Source organism: Toxorhynchites rutilus, chromosome 3 (genome assembly GCF_029784135.1).
Source record: "Toxorhynchites rutilus septentrionalis strain SRP chromosome 3, ASM2978413v1, whole genome shotgun sequence".
Classification (NCBI taxonomy): domain Eukaryota; kingdom Metazoa; phylum Arthropoda; class Insecta; order Diptera; family Culicidae; genus Toxorhynchites; species Toxorhynchites rutilus.
In genome coordinates, this window is record NC_073746.1 from 57,622,156 (window position 1) to 57,640,169 (window position 18,014).

Here is an 18,014-nt window from a genome sequence, read left to right on the forward strand (position 1 = left end):
CAGTGAAACCATCGTACTAATATTCTATTTTAAATGGACCAATTCAATGCATCGCAACTAGTTCTATCGATATTTCAAAAAAATTTATTAGATGTATAGGATTGCCCAAATTGCAATAATTGAAAAGACTCAGAATAATCTTCAATTTGGACTATGCCGAATAATAATTAGAGATTATTTTCAGAAACCCTTGAAACCATCCAGTACCCTCACACTGAGAACACAAACCACCATCCCAGCGAATGAATATCTCCCCCGCCAGAAAAATCCTGAGTTCAATTTAATTACGATGCCATTCATCTCGACCCGATACGGTCCACCATATAAAAAGCCGACAGGATGAGAGATAAAAATTCGGATAGCCCGCATTATCGTCTCACGCCTCGTATACAGTTACAGCTACACGAGATTTTCCTCCCAGAAAAAGTGGCAACAAAAAATAGAACATTCGGGTTCAGTGACTGCGGGAAATGTATAAGATTACACGTCTAGCTGTCCTGTGTGGGTGCTACCGGATAGGTTCAAGGACATCCTGCTCTCCCGCACGATAATCCTATTATTTATGGCGACGGAACAGGGACAGCGGAAACATGTGTATGCAAAGTAGTCGTCCCAGAGGGCAGCGTCATTTCACGCCCGACAGAGGTTCCGGGATGGAAACCGAAACTCGATTATAAGCTTCACGGCGATCTGTGGGAGCTTTGTAAAGTTTCGAGAGCCTTAATTGGTGTCGCTTTGTATTCTCCGTCCATCGTTCTCTCGATGTAACAAAAGTACCACTCAAGTAATGTTGGAAGGGTTTCATTTCATCTAAATAGATTAACATCTAGTGTTGATTAGTATAACGTTTACGCTTGCTGTTCTTTATTTCAATGAATGCATAGCTCTTTTTTTTTTTCAATTTTATCACACAACTGTTACCCCATTTCGCATCAGAACGAGGGAAACCGAACGTTGCTGCTTGGAATGCTAAGTTGGTAAATCTCGATTTCTTTAGCACTCTAACCGACCACATTCGCCGGAGTGAATCCATCATGAAACCGTTGATTTTCATGACAAAAAATACTTCCATATTGAATCTTCGACGAAATGAGTGATTTTTTATAAATGGATTTCATCCATCCACTCGAATGAAACGTGCGAAGTAGGGAAAGCTGAAAGAGTGTTGTGAAGACATTGGCAAAAAATATATATCTCTCTGTGGAGGGAAAACGTATCTGACGATAACTTCGCACACGTCGTCAGCTTATTAAGTGGTGTCGTGGGTGAGTTGAACTATATTGCTGCTAGTTTCGTTTTATTGTCAATGTAAACCAAACCAAACTCAGCAAAAAAAAACATTTGAAAGTGTTTTGAAAAAAATATATATATGGGGTTGTCAGTTAATAGTGCTATCAAAAGCATGTATGAAGTTAAGCATATCAATATCAGAGTTACAGTGATAATAACGTGTTGATTATATTTTCTCTTAAATTAAGAAGCTTAATGCAGTTCATCACTTTTGATGTACCCAAAAAAAGTTTAAGTTAAAAAAAAGTTAATCGTTATGACCAAATTACGGCGAAAACTGGAGGAATAGTCAAATAACAATTAGGGGCTGTCCACATACCACGTGGACAGAAAAAGCACGATTTTGGACTCCCCCCTCCCCCTTCGTGGACAAGCGTGGACATTTTCATACCCCATACCCCTGTTGTCCACGTCGACATTTTTCTTTATTTTATTAGAATAATTCAGGAAATAACTGAATTGCGCATAAATTAAATTTGAATTCCATTTAAGTTAAATTTGAATTCAATTTAAGTTTATTTATTTTGTATTTCTTTCATTAAAGCTTCTTGAGGCGTTGGCAGTAGCAAGTGGCTCGTATGTTTTGTTATAATATGAGCTCCATCAGAGCTCGAGTTTTTGAAGCGCACAAAAACGAACAGAACAATTTTATATGCATAGATTTTGAAAATACATTCTTAAAAGCAATCCAATCAACATGATTATTTCGCTTCCATTTGATTCATAGAGAGTTTCAGTAGAACTATTTACTACAGTGGTATTTTCTATCGAATGAAAAATTATCCTTTGATTTCGAATTAAGAATATTTCATGAAATAATGAACGCACAGCAAATCGATGGTCAAATCTTCTCATCCCAATCTTGGAAATATTTAAAGCATCGTCCAGTTGTTGCTTTGGCGAATGCATTATTTTATATCAGAATTACAGTGTTTCAAAGATCACTCAAAACTTTCGTTGTCGCATTTTGCTCCTCTTTTTTTTTGTCGAGTGTAGTTCTTTGCCTACTTCGGAATACGATCGCCACAGAGAATGGCGGTTCATTTACACTATCAATTCATTTTTAGTCATCAGCGCAATATAAACCTTTTCCGCAATAGTTCGGGGAATTTTCAAAGGGTACTAATACCTACTAATAATTATTTTCAATATCTATATATTTTTATTATTTTTCAACTGCCTATTGACCATTCTGCATTGAGTGTCTAGATAGCTTCCAAAATGATCATGGGGAAATACATCAGAAAACTCACGACGATAATTTTTTTACTAACCTTGCACGAGAAGTTATTTGTATTATAATTCCACCGCTTAAATACTTATCAAAACATCACTAACGTCACAGTTTACCAGAGAGCAATTCAACGCCAAATTAATCCTCCGCTGCCACAATCCTCCCCATTTTATGAAAATTTTGTTCATTTTTTTCAAAAAATTGCCTGAAACCTGTTGCCAGATTGAAACATTTCTCTTGAGAAATCTATTAACCTTCTATTATTTTTTTATAAATGTTGAAACTATTAAAAAACTTTCTCATAAATTGAATAAAATATTGAAAACTATTATATCTGTTTAAAATATTGTTATGTATATAGGTTGTTAGGTAGCTGATCCGGAATATTTTAGGAGATAGGGGATCATAAAAAATCTTTCACGCTTATGATCAAATCTTAACTACGAAAGAATTATTGAACTCTTCCTTGAGACCGTTTTTTTGAGGTAGGACTACGTCTTTCATTTCTATACCGGGGTGTAAAATCAAAGTTTCGAAAACGAAAGCGTTACGCCGGAGACCGAGATTTTGAGCGTTAATAGCTCCTAAACAACTGAACGAAATGGCATGATAAACACTTCATTCGAAAGATAAAATGTCTACGCGTTCTATACTTGTTACTTTTTGATCCAATCCAAAAACTTGTTTCAATAGTCTTAAAATTGCTTTCAAAACAGGCTATTGAAATCACCAATCGGTATATAAGCGAGCGCCGCTCGGAAATCCACTCAGTTCTAATTGAACAGCGATTGGAGCATGTTGTCGCTGTTGTGGTGAAGCTCTTCGTTTATCATGAAAGCGCGGATGAACGGTGTCACCAAGAGCCTGTTTGTGCACCTTAGGCCAGAAGGGAATCCATCAGGAGGAGAGTGATGCCACCAACGGTTCCCCGGGAAGATTTCGAAGCAGCCGCTACACACATATATACACGCGCGGAATTCTTTCCGTTTGGATGCCATTCAGCATCGAGAAAGATTCGGAAAATAATCTGCCAGTTCCTCTGGGAATTTAAAAATACATTCATGTTAAAGAGTTTACTTTAATGTTTTCTATCCATGTAATACCAGGGACAGACATACAGCTGTACTTGCGATGTACGTGTACAGCGTTGTACAGGTACCATCGTACCATGACAGATATACTTTGGTTGTACATTGTACCGTATGTCAAACTGACAATCAGATATTTTTCCAATTTCCACCACATATTTCAATGAAAAAGGTTTTTATTTAGTGTCTAAACTATCAAACACAACAAACAAGTTTCCAATCTGAGTTATTAACTCAAGAGAAAGTCAATGAAAAGAACGTTTATCAAGTGATTTGATTCTGCTTGTTCATGCTACCCACCACTAAGCGTCTATGGCGCTGCGCACAGTACAACTGTAGCCATGTACAGCGGTAAAACAGGTCGGTACAGGTACAGCGATTGTACCGAGTTGCTTGCATGGTTCTAGCGCTGTACATGGTGACAGACATACAATTTTCGAAGTACAACGCTAGTACAGCTGTATGTCTGTCATAAGTATAACACTGTGACCAAATACATTTGGTTTTGTGATTTTTCAATCATCCGCAATTAACAGGATAGCTTCTGAAGATTATTCTTCCCCATCAGTAGGATATTTCCGTATCCAATATTGTATGCGCGCGCAATCGATTATTGCTCAGTCGCCGAAAGTTCCGAGCTCAGAGAGTTCATTCCCCTCTAGTTTGCCTTCCAAATTGCCATCGTAAACCGCGCCTTCTCTCGATTCAATCACGCACAAAAAGCATACTTAAACGATATTCTGGTGGTGAGACGCATTCATTTTTCGTGAGGACATCGACAAGACAACATCGATGCTGAGGGTGCCTGACGGCGAAGGATCGAGATCTGCCCGCAAACAAACGCAAGCAGTTTGTTTGAAACTGTGAGGGAGCACAGAGAAGCCGATCCTTCAGGAGAAGAGAAGGTGACCATCGAAGCAGCCGCTACACACACACATACACGCACGGAATTCTTTCCGTTTGGATGCCATTCAGCATCGAGAAAGATCCGGAGAATAATCTGCCTGCCAGTTCCTCTGGGAATTTATAAATACATTCATGTGAAAGAGTTTACTTTAATGTTTTCTATCCATGTAACACTGTGACCAAATATGTTTCAATCAAGTGCTATTAACAGCTGGTTATCTAATTAGCATTTAGTCCACCAGTGGCTTCCAGTATCGAGGAAAATGTGGAAATATCTAATCGTTACTAAAAATAATCTGCCAGTTCCTCTGGGAATTTAAAAATATATTCATGTGAAAGAGTTTACTTTAATGTTTTCTATCCATGTAACACTGTGACCAAATATGTTTCAATCAAGTGCTATTAACAGGTGGTTATCGAATTAGCATTAACCACTGGTGGGCTTCCAGTATCGAGGAAAATGTGGAAATATCTAATAGTTACTGAAAATAATCTGCCAGTTCCACTGGGAATTTAAAAATACATTCATGTGAAAGAATTTACTTTAATGTTTTCTATCCATGTAACACTGTGACCAAATACATTTGGTTTTGTGATTTTTCAATCATCCGCAATTAACAGGATAGCTTCTGAAGATTATTCTTCCCCATCAGTAGGATATTTCCGTATCCAATATTGTATGCGCGCGCAATCGATTATTGCTCAGTCGCCGAAAGTTCCGAGCTCAGAGAGTTCATTCCCCTCTAGTTTGCCTTCCAAATTGCCATCGTAAACCGCGCCTTCTCTCGATTCAATCACGCACAAAAAGCATACTTAAGCGATATTCTGGTGGTGAGACGCATTCATTTTTCGTGAGGACATCGACAAGACAACATCGATGCTGAGGGTGCCTGACGGCGAAGGATCGAGATCTGCCCGCAAACAAACGCAAGCAGTTTGTTTGAAACTGTGAGGGAGCACAGAGAAGCCGATCCTTCAGGAGAAGAGAAGGTGACCATCGAAGCAGCCGATACACACACACATACACGCACGGAATTCTTTCCGTTTGGATGCCATTCAGCATCGAGAATGATTCGGAAAATAATCTGCCAGTTCCTCTGGGAATTTAAAAATACATTCATGTGAAAGAGTTTACTTTAATGTTTTCTATCCATGTGTCCATGTGACTGTGTCCAAATATGTTTCAATCAAGTGTTATTAACAGGTGGTTATCGAGTTAGCATTTAGCCCACCAGTGGCTTCCAGTATCGAGGAAAATGTGGAAATATCTAATCGTTACTGAAAATAATCTGCCAGTTCCTCTGGGAATTTAAAAATACATTCACGTGAAAGAGTTTATTTTAATGTTTTCTATCCATAAAATATCCATGTAATACATTTGGTTTTGTGATTTGTCAATCAAGTGCAGTTAGCAGGAAAGCTTCTGAAGATTATTCTTCAGAACAAGGTTTTTCGTATCCTATATTGGATGCATAAAACCTTGTGCCTCCAACGTGTAACGCTCTCGTTTTCGAAGTCCCCCAAATATTCATTTATTCATTCATTCAGAAAGGATTTAGATTCAACTTCAAACAAATGATTTCTAAATCAACGATAGTCCTACGTCACCCTTGCGGTTATACCATAGATATAACCCACTTCCTGTTTTTTCCTTAAACTGACTTTAATTCAAAAATGCGCTATTTTGCACGATTGAATTACTTTGATTTGAAGAAATTTTGCATAAAATTCTGTTGTGAACACATTTAAATTAGTGGAAAATAGCAAGAAGTGGTTGGAGAGATTCAATTTGGCTGATAGAAACAATCCAGTTTACCATGCATTTTTGGAAAATTAATTGAAAACACAAAATTCTTTACATTTAAAAGTTGATTCTGGGTTCCATTAATTTGAAAGTTTTACAACTGCATTCTATGCGAAATTTTCTTATCTTTCAAATGAACAGTATAATTATTCTAAGGAGCGTACTTTCTAAATAGTTATGCATAGACAATCTTATGCAAATATAAATATTGATTCATAGAAATCAATGGAATGAAAATACTCTGGAAACATGATTTTACAAGCATTTCTGTATGAAAAACTATACAGACATTGTTATCATATACTGTTCTCGAGATATAACAAAATGTATAAAAAATTATATTTGATGGAAAATCATTTACGCATATCATGAAATCTCAACTATTATGGAATCGTTTAATTTTTATAGTTTTGGCTATGAGGGCTATGCATACCCCGTAACTATAAAAGTTCGATCATAGGAAATAGTTGGTCATTCACAATTTACGTGAGACATTTTTATAATACAGATTTCACTGAAGAAGATCCATGATATGAGAAAAAATATATGAACGTTTGACTGGGCATCACTCTCAGGTGGCTCAATCCGTTTATTGATAAATACAGAGAGGATTTCCTTCCTGTCCACGTGGACTCAGTCTACACCCCCTCCCCCCTATCCGTGGACAAGAGTGGACATTCTCTTACCCCCTACCCCCCTAAAGTTGTCCACGTGGTATGTGGACAGCCCCTTAGAAGTAACTATGTTATTGTATTGCCCTCTTAATTTCCCTGAATTCACTTGTCCGTTCTCCATTCGCTTCTCTATAAATAAGCAGAACTTAGCACCTAATGTGATCAATTCACTACAGTAACCACACGAACTTCCCAAGATAGCACTCACAGCAAACAGATACTGAATATATATATCACTAGAAAGTTATTATAATCATCTACAAACAATGTTCCGAACATCTAGGCGAAAATGCTATTTTTATCCAAAATATATTTCTGTAGTTATAGATCTATGTAGATCTAAGCTATTTAGATATGTGTTCAAAAATGCACTTCTGCATAATCAAATAAATACAAGAAAAAGGTGGTAATGGCTTTAAATTATTATTGAATTACAAGCTGACCCGGCGAACTTGGTCCCATCCACAATTGATTTTTGATTTAAATCATTTCAAATACTCATATTCCCACAGAAATTATATTTATGTACGTGATCTATACCCGCGATGTAGAATTATTTTGTTTGACATAGAAACCTGACGCAGACTATGACGCGTCAAACCTGATACTGACTGTTAAAACCGTCGCTCCGTTCTTGAGTTAAATCGTGAGGAACGGACACCAAATCATTTTTGATTATTTGTGGTTCCGAATTCTACCTCATCCTACTTGTTTCAAGGATATAAGTTAATACAAGAAATTGTGATATGATGTGCCATCGATCGGGATGGAAATGGGTTATGGGGGTGAAATTGGGTCAAAAATGGAGAAAGTAACTATTAGTAATATCTTGACAAATATTGCGAATATTTTTGAAAGCTGTAAGTCGTTCAATAGGAGACATATTTCCACAACTTCCAATGCATAATACTTAACTGTCGTACAAATAGTTATTATTTAATAATTCATCAAAATTTTATGTGTAAATAGCCATCAAATAACACCTCAGAAAAAATCTCATGTCCAGCATTATACAGAACTACTAAAATTGTTAGTATTGGATAGAATGATTCTTTAAAGTCTTGCCATGAGCCATTACTGATTTTAAACATAATTTTTTTTTCCATTCGAATTTCAATATTATATTACAGATTTAAATGATCGATATATCAAATTGAAGTCAATGAGCTAGTTTTGTTTAAAAAATGCACTTGAAAAAAAAACAGATTTTGTTTTCGTAATTATTGATTGTAATTGTTTTTCATAGCTTAAATGGTTTCGGAACTAAGATCACCATATTTCTTATATTTTTTCTTGAAAGCTGAGTTTTTTTATATAACATATCCGAATATCAGAGAGGTGTTTGTTCCGTTTTCGAGTGATTTTTCAAAGTTAACATGTTTTCAGTTTTCGTTCAATCCAATTTTTATGCATATGTTGTATTTCATGTGGATTCAAATTGGTATATCGATCATCTGAATCGGTCAGGAGTTCAAAAGCTATGAGTTCTTAAAAAAAAGTAATTTTTGGAAAAAAATGAAAAAAAAATATCTTTCGGACCACCCCAAAATGGAAATGTAGATATCCGTAGATGTAGGTCATCCGAATCGGTACAGTAGCTCAGAAGTAATGAATTTAAAAAAAATCATTTTTAGAAACAATGGGAAAAAAATATTTTTTGGGCAACTCTAAAATGGTCTAATGTTTTGCGATAAAGAACAAAACCACCACTTTTCACGAAAATCTGAGAACCACTTTATCGGTTTAAAATGGAACATTTCCATCGCACGTCTAGGTGGATTGACACTGTTTTCGTAGCTCAAATAATAATTGAAGACACTCACATGTTGTTAAATTATATTGAAATTATTGAGAAATTGATTTCTAAACACAATTCTTAATAGAAAGTAATATTCACTTCTTTGACCCATTGTCACCCCCTCTAAGGGTCAACTTTCATTTAATCGTAGTTCAGTGAAAAATTAATATTATTCAACAATTCCTCAAACACTTACAAGAGTTCATTATTAGAGAACATTTCTACGTCATCAGAATTGCTTTTTACTCTAATTTACGATAGTTATTCAACAAAAAGTTCGAAAACTACCATTTTTGACCCATTTTCACCCCCTCGACGGTATCAGAAGAGTAAATTGCAGATTCCTGAACTACAAACGATTATAGTCCTACGTCAAGCTACCGATTGTTCACAAAGTTAAAGAATTTCAAACCTGTAAAAAACTGAATGTTGCAAAAGGTTTCTCTAAATTTTTTGTCGAGTGTATTATTAATTCAGATAGCGTTTTGCATTTTTCCCAACACCTGAAAGTTCGGTTTAGTTGTGAGTCAAATGTAGACCATAAATATATGTAGAACCTTTCGCAAAAATCAGTAACCGTATCAGAGATAATTTCAAGAGTGAATTCATAACAAACGAACCAAAGCGATTTCCCGCCGACCATCCGGCAACGCTGTCAATAATCTTCGCATCAGTGACTAACAGAGCACAATCGGCAGAATGTAAAAATGAAAGCACCCGGAAGCGAAAATAGAATTGCAATCATTGCTAACCTAGATCCTTTTTTCTACCACCGGATTTCGAAATGTTCCTTCCCCCTGTTTTTCCCCGCATTATAGCATTTTCATTCTTCTCTTCCGGAACAGAGCCGTGACATCGCCGAAGCGGCGCTCGAACCATCACCAATCCAACAGTGGAAGCGGGAGCGGCGATAGCGGAGGAGGTGCCTCCCGGCAAGCACCCACGTCGGCGTCAACGACAGCAACAGCATCAGCATCAGCAGGAGTGGGCGGAAGTCGCGTTCAGCAAAGGTCGGCCCAGAATCGACGCAAATCACACTCGTCATCGGCAGCGGCAGCAGCAGCCCTGTCCAACGGCGATAGTGGCAAGCAAAATACGTTATGAATATGCATCCGCCATTCTTCCACTCTTCATTCCTGGCAAATCGGCGTTTCAACAGCAGTCACGGTCATCACCAACACCGCCAGAAAAAGTGGCCAGGATGCGGCACTCGAGCAGCAGCAACAGTCTGAGAACGTGACTATGACGACTTTGATGACTCGGAAGAATACGGTAGTGACGATGATTGTCCTAGAACAGATGCCATCGTGGAGGACATTGGAGTCGTTCGCATCGTTCGCGTTTTTGCAGCGGGGGAGTAGCGTTGTCAACGTGGCAGGAAGCGTTCAGCCCGGTTCTCCCGGTTGTCCTGATGGTGTGTATGAAAATGGTCCATCATTACTCGAATATTTATATCTAATCTTAAGGAAATGTGTGCTTTGAATATTAAATTTTTATAGCACATCCGGAGCGGAATATACACTCGGCATTCGGCGGAGGAATGTGTTGGAGTGGGTTTGGGTGGTCGATATTGGAGGGAAAAATATGAAAAAATAAAGCTTCGATAGTGCCATTGAATCGGTGCTTTTGGTGGGTGTAAATGTACCCCGGGGAATATGGCGGTCTGCGATGTAATCACAGAATGTGGTTTCGCGATAAACGGATTATGTTGGACACAGTTATTTGTAAGTAAATAGTGTTTGGTTGATCGGTATTATATCACCGTTGCACAAATGTGCCGTAAATTAGCAAACCACAATGCGAAAAATGAATCGAATATTAGTTCAACCACAAATGCGAATCAAGTTGAAAGTATCATTAATTACATTAATGAAGCTGGGCGCATTCTAGAATAGTAATACGCAAGTAATACTTTCGTTCCTCTTCTTTTGCCCATCGATAAATCAACAAAATCATGTTCCGGCTAAACACAGAGCATAGATATGGTTCGCGTAGTAAAGCTTATCGGTGTTTCTCACATCCCTGATGATTCATCAATCATTGAAGGCTTAGCAAACTTCAATAAGATGGATCTCAGTAGCAAGTCCTGGCTTTGTACTGCCGCATTAGCACTGGCCAGACTGACACGTTTGGTATGTCTTACTGCTTCTGCCAACGCGAACACGCGTTGTCACAATTGTGGGGAACTTTGTCCGATTTCACAAATTGGGTTAATGGTATTTCATTTCGTTCACGTTTAATGCTCTTGATGAGCCAGCATGGGCTGATGACGGCAGATGTATCGATAATCCAATTTCAAACAAGCGATATTTGATTTATGTATGGTCAGCGATGCTACCGGAGCGAAACGCGATCAATGGACGTGAATCCGGGCGCATACCAAGCCCTCTTTTTCGTGGAACGAGTTGCTTCATTTCATAAGAAACTTCCATTTAGTGCCATGAGAGTCTTCAAATTGAGCAAAATTAATTCTTGAATGTCGGTTACTTTACGTTAAATACATAGATTCCTCACTTCAATATTCAAATACACGATTTGTCAAGATTTTATAAATTTCTTTTGAATAATCTTGATTTAGTTTTATCAACATTTTGCTTGACCATGTGACACGAGCCAGTTTTGCATGCCATCATGCACACAGAAGTGCAGAAGGATCTTGGCGACGAAGCAGAATAATTTTGCGCCTATTATTCGTTAAAGATTGTTAGAGATTATTCAATTTGTACAAATGATGTTTGCATACATTAGCAGTCACAATCTCGTTCGAATTTAGTAAGTTACGGTACAGGATGTGCTCCTTGCTTATCCCACCGAACTCGGAACATTACCTTCAATTTATTTATTGATCTTATTTTTGGTAATTCCATTGGTTTGCAACAGTCAGTGATATATGCGATGAATGTTTTGTGGGTTTTTTTTTTTGCTCGTAACATATTTTTTTAAATTTTTTTATCCCATTTATTTATTTTTTAGGCTCATTAGCATTTTAGCTGTAACAGAGCCGAATTTTAATCGTGTACATGTCACATGGTTATCATATCTATAATTAGCACATTACACGGTTGCCATTTGCCAATATTCCTTCTATTCCATTGCATATGATACATTTACACAGTAGCCATTTAGGCGTAAGAGTATTCTTTCTGTTCTTCCATTATCCAGTTAGACCACTGGACAGCGGAGACAGTTGATTGATCATTGTTGGGTTATTTATAGAACAGCAGCCCGATGTGTCTTGCAGAGCAGAGCAGTGGAACGTTTACCCGAATGAAGAAGGAAATATTCCGACAAATCAGATTATGAGTTTTGTCGAATCTCCTGTTGATAAATAAGATTAAATCAAAACAACATGAAAGAGCAACAAAAATGCGAAGTAAAATGGGAAATTGTAATGAGGAAATTCAAAAATAATGTTGATGACTTCACAACAGGCACAACTGACATGTCGTCCTCTTTCCTTCCCGTATTGCTTTTTAAGACCAACATATCATTTAAAATAAGCACGGGTTATGGAATATTTCGAAAATTAAGCAGGTAATTTTAACATAAAAATGTAAAGCATAAATGCCATGGAAATGTGAAAAGAGTTCATTAAAAAAATTGTACTTTTTATCATGAATTTATTATTTCGTGATGAAATTTGTTGTGAGGAGAAAGTAATGGAAGTCCCCATTTAACGAGGATAAAGAACCGAGGCTGCCCCAAGCCGCCGAGGTGACGCAATCCGAGTCGGCCACCGACCCGCCGTCGGAAGCAAACCTATGTTCCACCGATTGCCCGGTTAGTTTGAAACATAGGAGCTTGATTATTTTTCGGGTTATGCAGACATTCTTGTTTCATTTGTAGGGCAGCCCCTCTTTAGGGAGGGGGAGAAGTGTCTAAGCACCGTAGAAACATTTATTGCACCCTAAAACCTTCACATGCCAAATTTGGTTTCAATTGCTTGATGTTATCACATCCACGTTTTCTTACTAAGCGCTGCTCATGGGTCCAATCGCAGAATTATTCATTGATCTTCTAGTCTACCCTTTAAAATTACCTTTTACTATAAAATTCCTAGTACTTCTACCAAAACTCGACATTACAATATCAGATTATTTTCAGACACAATTCTCTTTCAAGATTTTTCAACCACTTGCAAATAACCGTTGCGTTTCATGCCAAATTAGGTTTTATTTGCTTGATTAATTCTCGAGTAATGCAGAAATTTGTGTTCCATTTGTATTGCAGAACACCTCCCCCCCCCCCCTCACAGATTCATTTATTGCCCCCTAAAACCTCCACATGCCAGATTGAATTTTATTTGTCCGATAAATTCTCGAGTAATGCAGAAATTTGTGTTTCATTTCTATGGCAGACCCCTCTTAGAGAGGGGGGTGGAGTGCCTCACTACCGTAAAAACATTTATTGCACCTTAAAACCTCCACACGGCAAATTTCGTTTCATTTACTTGATGAATTCTCGAGAAATTCAGAAATTTGTGTTTCATTTGTATGGCAGACCAACAAATATATATCCATTCCACAATCACCTCGCCTGCGAAAACTCAACAAATTCCTCCGCCAATGATAAAAAAATTTGAAAATCAGTCGGACAACGCCACATTGTAATTTTACCGAGAAAAAAGAACAAACCTAAAGAAAAAGTGTACTAATGTGCCTCGAAAGTTTTTTGTTTTCATTCTTTGTACTTACTGATTGTGATAAGATGACATAAACCTAACGTTAGACTAAGTACGACGAAAGGTCGTCTCATACTTTCAGTCTATAACTATGAGGTATAAACTAACGGGTATAGAACAAGCGATGAACGGATTTGAGAGAAACGTTCATAAATGATCGTTGTGTGCAACTAATGATAGCATGTAGTTATGGACGATCAAAAGTAAAATGTTTTTATTAATGCAAGAATAATTAGAGATACTATAAAATGTTACTTTACGGTAAGCAGATGTGGAGACCGATCTATCTTTACAAAGTATAGATATATTTTGGTATACGATAAGTAGAAAAATAATACATTTTCCTTCCCACTGTAAGAAAAACAACAACAATATAAAGCATTTCTCTAAACTGAAGTCATCCATTGGGCAAAGAATTGTTAAATTGACAACCAAATTGGTTTGTAGCCAACGACAATTTCTCCAGCTCCAGTGGTTGAACATACTATTTGGTTGGTATCACTGTTCACTGAATCTCTCAAATGTATAACTGGAAATAAAATAACCTCTCCCAAAATACATTCCACGTTTTTGTGTTTCTACCAGATGATTTAAAATTGATTGATAAATTGAATCAAATACATATCTTTTGATAACAATTGTTAGTGTTAATCGGACAAAATAATACAAAAAGGCGATCAATTCCAAATTACCATTCACGTCATACAATTAGTCACCGATGTTTAGTTCCAAGTTTTGATGTATCCCCAAAAGGCACAATTAACACTATAAGCAGTAGTGTATATGTAGCAATCTATTAGCTAATAACAAATATTTTACTATGTAATATTACATTGCCAACAGATAAAAAAGAACCCTGACATGCTACCGTGTTTGTTACTAGTTACTAGGGAACCCAAATCGACCTTTTTCTTCCCTCGCTCTCACTTTTCAATATACTTCAACCCGAATAACCAATGAAACCAAAAAAAGCAAACATGCAGAAGCGGAAAAGGCTGCAAGCAGATTCCACTGTTCGCATCATAATATTAGCTCGTATCGAATAAGTGTCTTTGGCGAGAGATTTAACTGAAGCAACTAGTAGAAGAAGGGCAACAATAACACTACATCATGTGAGGAACTAAAACTTGAATCTATTAAACAAAGCTCCTAAACGAAGAAAAAAAAACAGACAAATGGAAATGTTCTGAGATAGTAAAACAGCACACACACACACTAAGCATTGAAGAAACAAAACGAATGATATTTGTAAAACGAATGTTGAACTACAAAACGGTGTAGCTATAAACAAAAGTCATATTTATATATTTTAAAATAAATAACAAAAAACAAACCCGGTGCAAGTAACAATGTAACAGAAGTAAACATACAAGTTTGTAGGAAAAAAAAGTTAGAAAGTTATAGGAAATATTTACGATGATTGTGACAAGAAAATTGGAGAACTTATCTCGCGAAAATGATCAATTATAAAACAGCGGTATTAAAATTGAACCCAACGGAAGTAAAACCATACATGAAGCGCAGATAAAAGTGATAAAGCGAAAGAGAAGGATAATAAAAACAAGGTGAATCAGAGATATTATTTTCTTATGAATGATTCCGAAACAAATATCCATGCTTTTCGCATCTGTGTCTGTACGTGAATCCGTACGCGTTTATAATCTGTCGAAAAAATAAACTTCCGCTTGTACTCAAAATTATTGCTCAGTCATTTCCGGATGAATTTACGAGATTCTTGCATCAACCGATTTGGGCATTTTATTTACAATTCATTACAATGAATAAAATAATATATTTTATGAAGCTAACTATCATACAATTGGAAAATCTCAAGCAATCGGAAATCTCGCGTTTTGAATGGTGGACTCGCAAAAGCAGTTTGATTATTGATTTTCTGCTGATATGAGTCGCATACGTCACATGTTTCTGAAAACCGTGAATTCAATTTCAGTTGTTGTTTTTGTTGTGCTTTTGTCTCAAATTCCGAACACTTAAGCTTTGATGGCCATTGAACAGTGTCTCATTACTCAAAATGGTACTCTTTCGCAAAATTAAATTGATTTTTGGATACAATAGAGCCTTCTTTTTCATTCGACTACAATAAATTGATTTACAAATACATTTTCATAGTGATAAATCAAAAGTTTGTTTAATCACTTTTGTCTCAAATTGCGAACACCATTACTGTCACTCATATTCCGAACAGCAATGCATTGCATTTTTTAAATCATATCTTTTGAACTACTGGACCGACTCATATGATCGATGAATCAAATTCAAGTCAATTAGCTAGTCTTTTTTGTAAAAATGTTTCACTCGCAAAAAAATTGATTTTGAATTCGTAATTATCGATTTGTTTTTCATAGTTTGCATGGTTTCTGGATCAAGGGAGCGCATAACACGTTTAGTTGGTATAAAAGGAGGTAGCAATCGTGGATTCCTGTCACCAAGAACCTCATTTGATGGTCACCGAAGCAACATAGCTGCTGGTCGAGTGCCGAGCGTGAATGAATTGTCTTTCGCAAGACATGTGTAGAAGGAGTTTGGATTAAGTTCGTCCACAAGAGTCCTCCTCATGGACCATTCAACGCAGGACAGGCAGGATTTCATTCACCGCGCTTTGAATATCGAATCGAGAAAGTCGTACCGATTAGCGCACCGAAACAGTTTATGGTAATTTTCTGCGAATTTCCCTCATTAACTGAGCAAAGGAAATGAAAGGCCATCTATCCATTGGGATTTAGGCGTTGTGGCAGTCTTTGCTCCTGTACAGTTATATGCGGCATTTGCAGTTTACCGCAGTGTCGGAGTTTATTGCTTTTGGTGGTTTTTGCTGGTGTTTGCTGCTTGGTGTATTTCCTGCTAACATAAACTGACCAAACGTACCGTTTTAAACAAGAAAGTACCGTTTTTTCGACCATTTTTGATTGTCCCGTTCTTGAATCAATTGAGAGGTTTAGAATGAAAGGGGTGTAAATGCGATTTCTCTTCATCAACTTTCTCATTAGTTAATAACTCAACTGCAAAAACGTTCCAATTTGAGTTTGCTATAGAATCCAATAGATGAGGTTCTGGCCTATCTTCCATATTGTCAAATACAGATGGGAATGAGTTTGCAGCTATATTATGACCAAAAGAGAGAGTCGATGTAGAGAAATCGATGATGTCATTTACATCCCTTTCATTTTGAGCCCCTCAATTTGTACCGTATTTTGAGTATAAAAATATTTATAATAATGTCCTATTTTACTCCGATTTATTTGAGAAACCATGCTTAAAACTGTTTCTTACTAGAGATTAGTTAGTGACTTGCCAAACATTTATTCAAGAGATCAGAAAGAAATGATGTATCTGCCACTGAAGTTTTTGTTAATGTTGATGATTTTACGAGAATTCTTCAACATAAAAGAGAAGAAAGATTTGCTATTGAAGTGTAAAGTGTAAATATGATTAGTTATGTCTGAATTTCTCTACACTTTTTGCACGAACAGTAACACTATTACCATATTTAGATCCCATTTGCAACCACTATAAGATTTCGGTCGGATGAACATCGGGTTACCTCATCTGTGCCCTTTTTAACCCTCCTGTACTCGCGTGCAAAATCATAACACGTATACTCGCGCACGGTGTCACAGACCGAAAATTGAACTTCTCTGTAATGTTGACATTGTGTATTTTTCAGGCTTTATTGGCATTTATTTCAAGAAGAGGGTATGATTGAATGAAAAAAACGCAAAAATATATGTTTTCTTCGTCATATTATGTTTTAACAGTCATCTAATTCAGCCTCCTTATAATAGAGTATTTTTGGATATTCCAACACAAATAACGAAATTCGAATTTTTCACTGATATTAATTAAAATTAAACAACTGAATATAATTCATGGAGATTTATAAAATAACATACAAACGTATTAATCGATTGTGGTTTCATTGGAGTAAGAATTAGAACATACCATAACTACATGCTCGAAACAATGTTTTTTTTTACATTTCATGCAGTTGTTGCGTGTTTTTCGGGTCTTTTATCGAAGAGGAGAAAGTATAACGACCTTCTTGATAATTACCAGATGATAAAGGTTCTGGAATACAAAGTTTGCATATTTCTAATATTCTTTTTCTCTGTTTTCTTGGTAAACTAAGAATTAATGCCTTTTTATAGATGGGGCATAAAAAGATGATATAAAAGAATTTCTAGGAACTTCCTTTTCTTTTTCTTGTTTTCTTGTCGATATTGTTCATTATAAAAAAAATATCCCCGAAACTGTAACTGTTAAAAATTACCATAAGCTACCGATTAGTTTATAGTTTACTGTTTACAATTCTTTCACAAATGTGTATATGTGTGACTATTGTATTTCGCGAATAAATATATGAAAACCAAACATTTATATCTTGCTTTTGCACGTATGAATCTAACGATGAATAGTTAATATATGGATCCGTTCAATCCAGTTACAAAAGTGACTAAAATCAAAAAAGAATAGTCCGGTAATAATCTTATGCACTATATTCAATAAATATTCCATGCCACT

The 18,014-nt window shown here is 36.4% G+C and overlaps 1 protein-coding gene across 3 annotated transcripts in view; it reads left to right on the forward strand.

Annotated features, from left to right (window-relative positions):
- The window catches only part of LOC129774829 (cyclic nucleotide-gated cation channel subunit A), a 342,729-nt gene extending 327,692 nt beyond the window's left edge, over window positions 1-15,037 (forward strand). For all 3 annotated transcript variants that reach the window (XM_055778838.1, XM_055778840.1, XM_055778839.1), the window contains one exon: window positions 9,640-15,037. In XM_055778838.1, the coding sequence (XP_055634813.1) occupies window positions 9,640-9,898 (259 nt within the window). In that variant the 3' untranslated portion in view covers window positions 9,899-15,037. The remainder of the gene's footprint in view (window positions 1-9,639) is intronic.
- The last annotated feature ends 2,977 nt before the right edge of the window (window positions 15,038-18,014 follow it).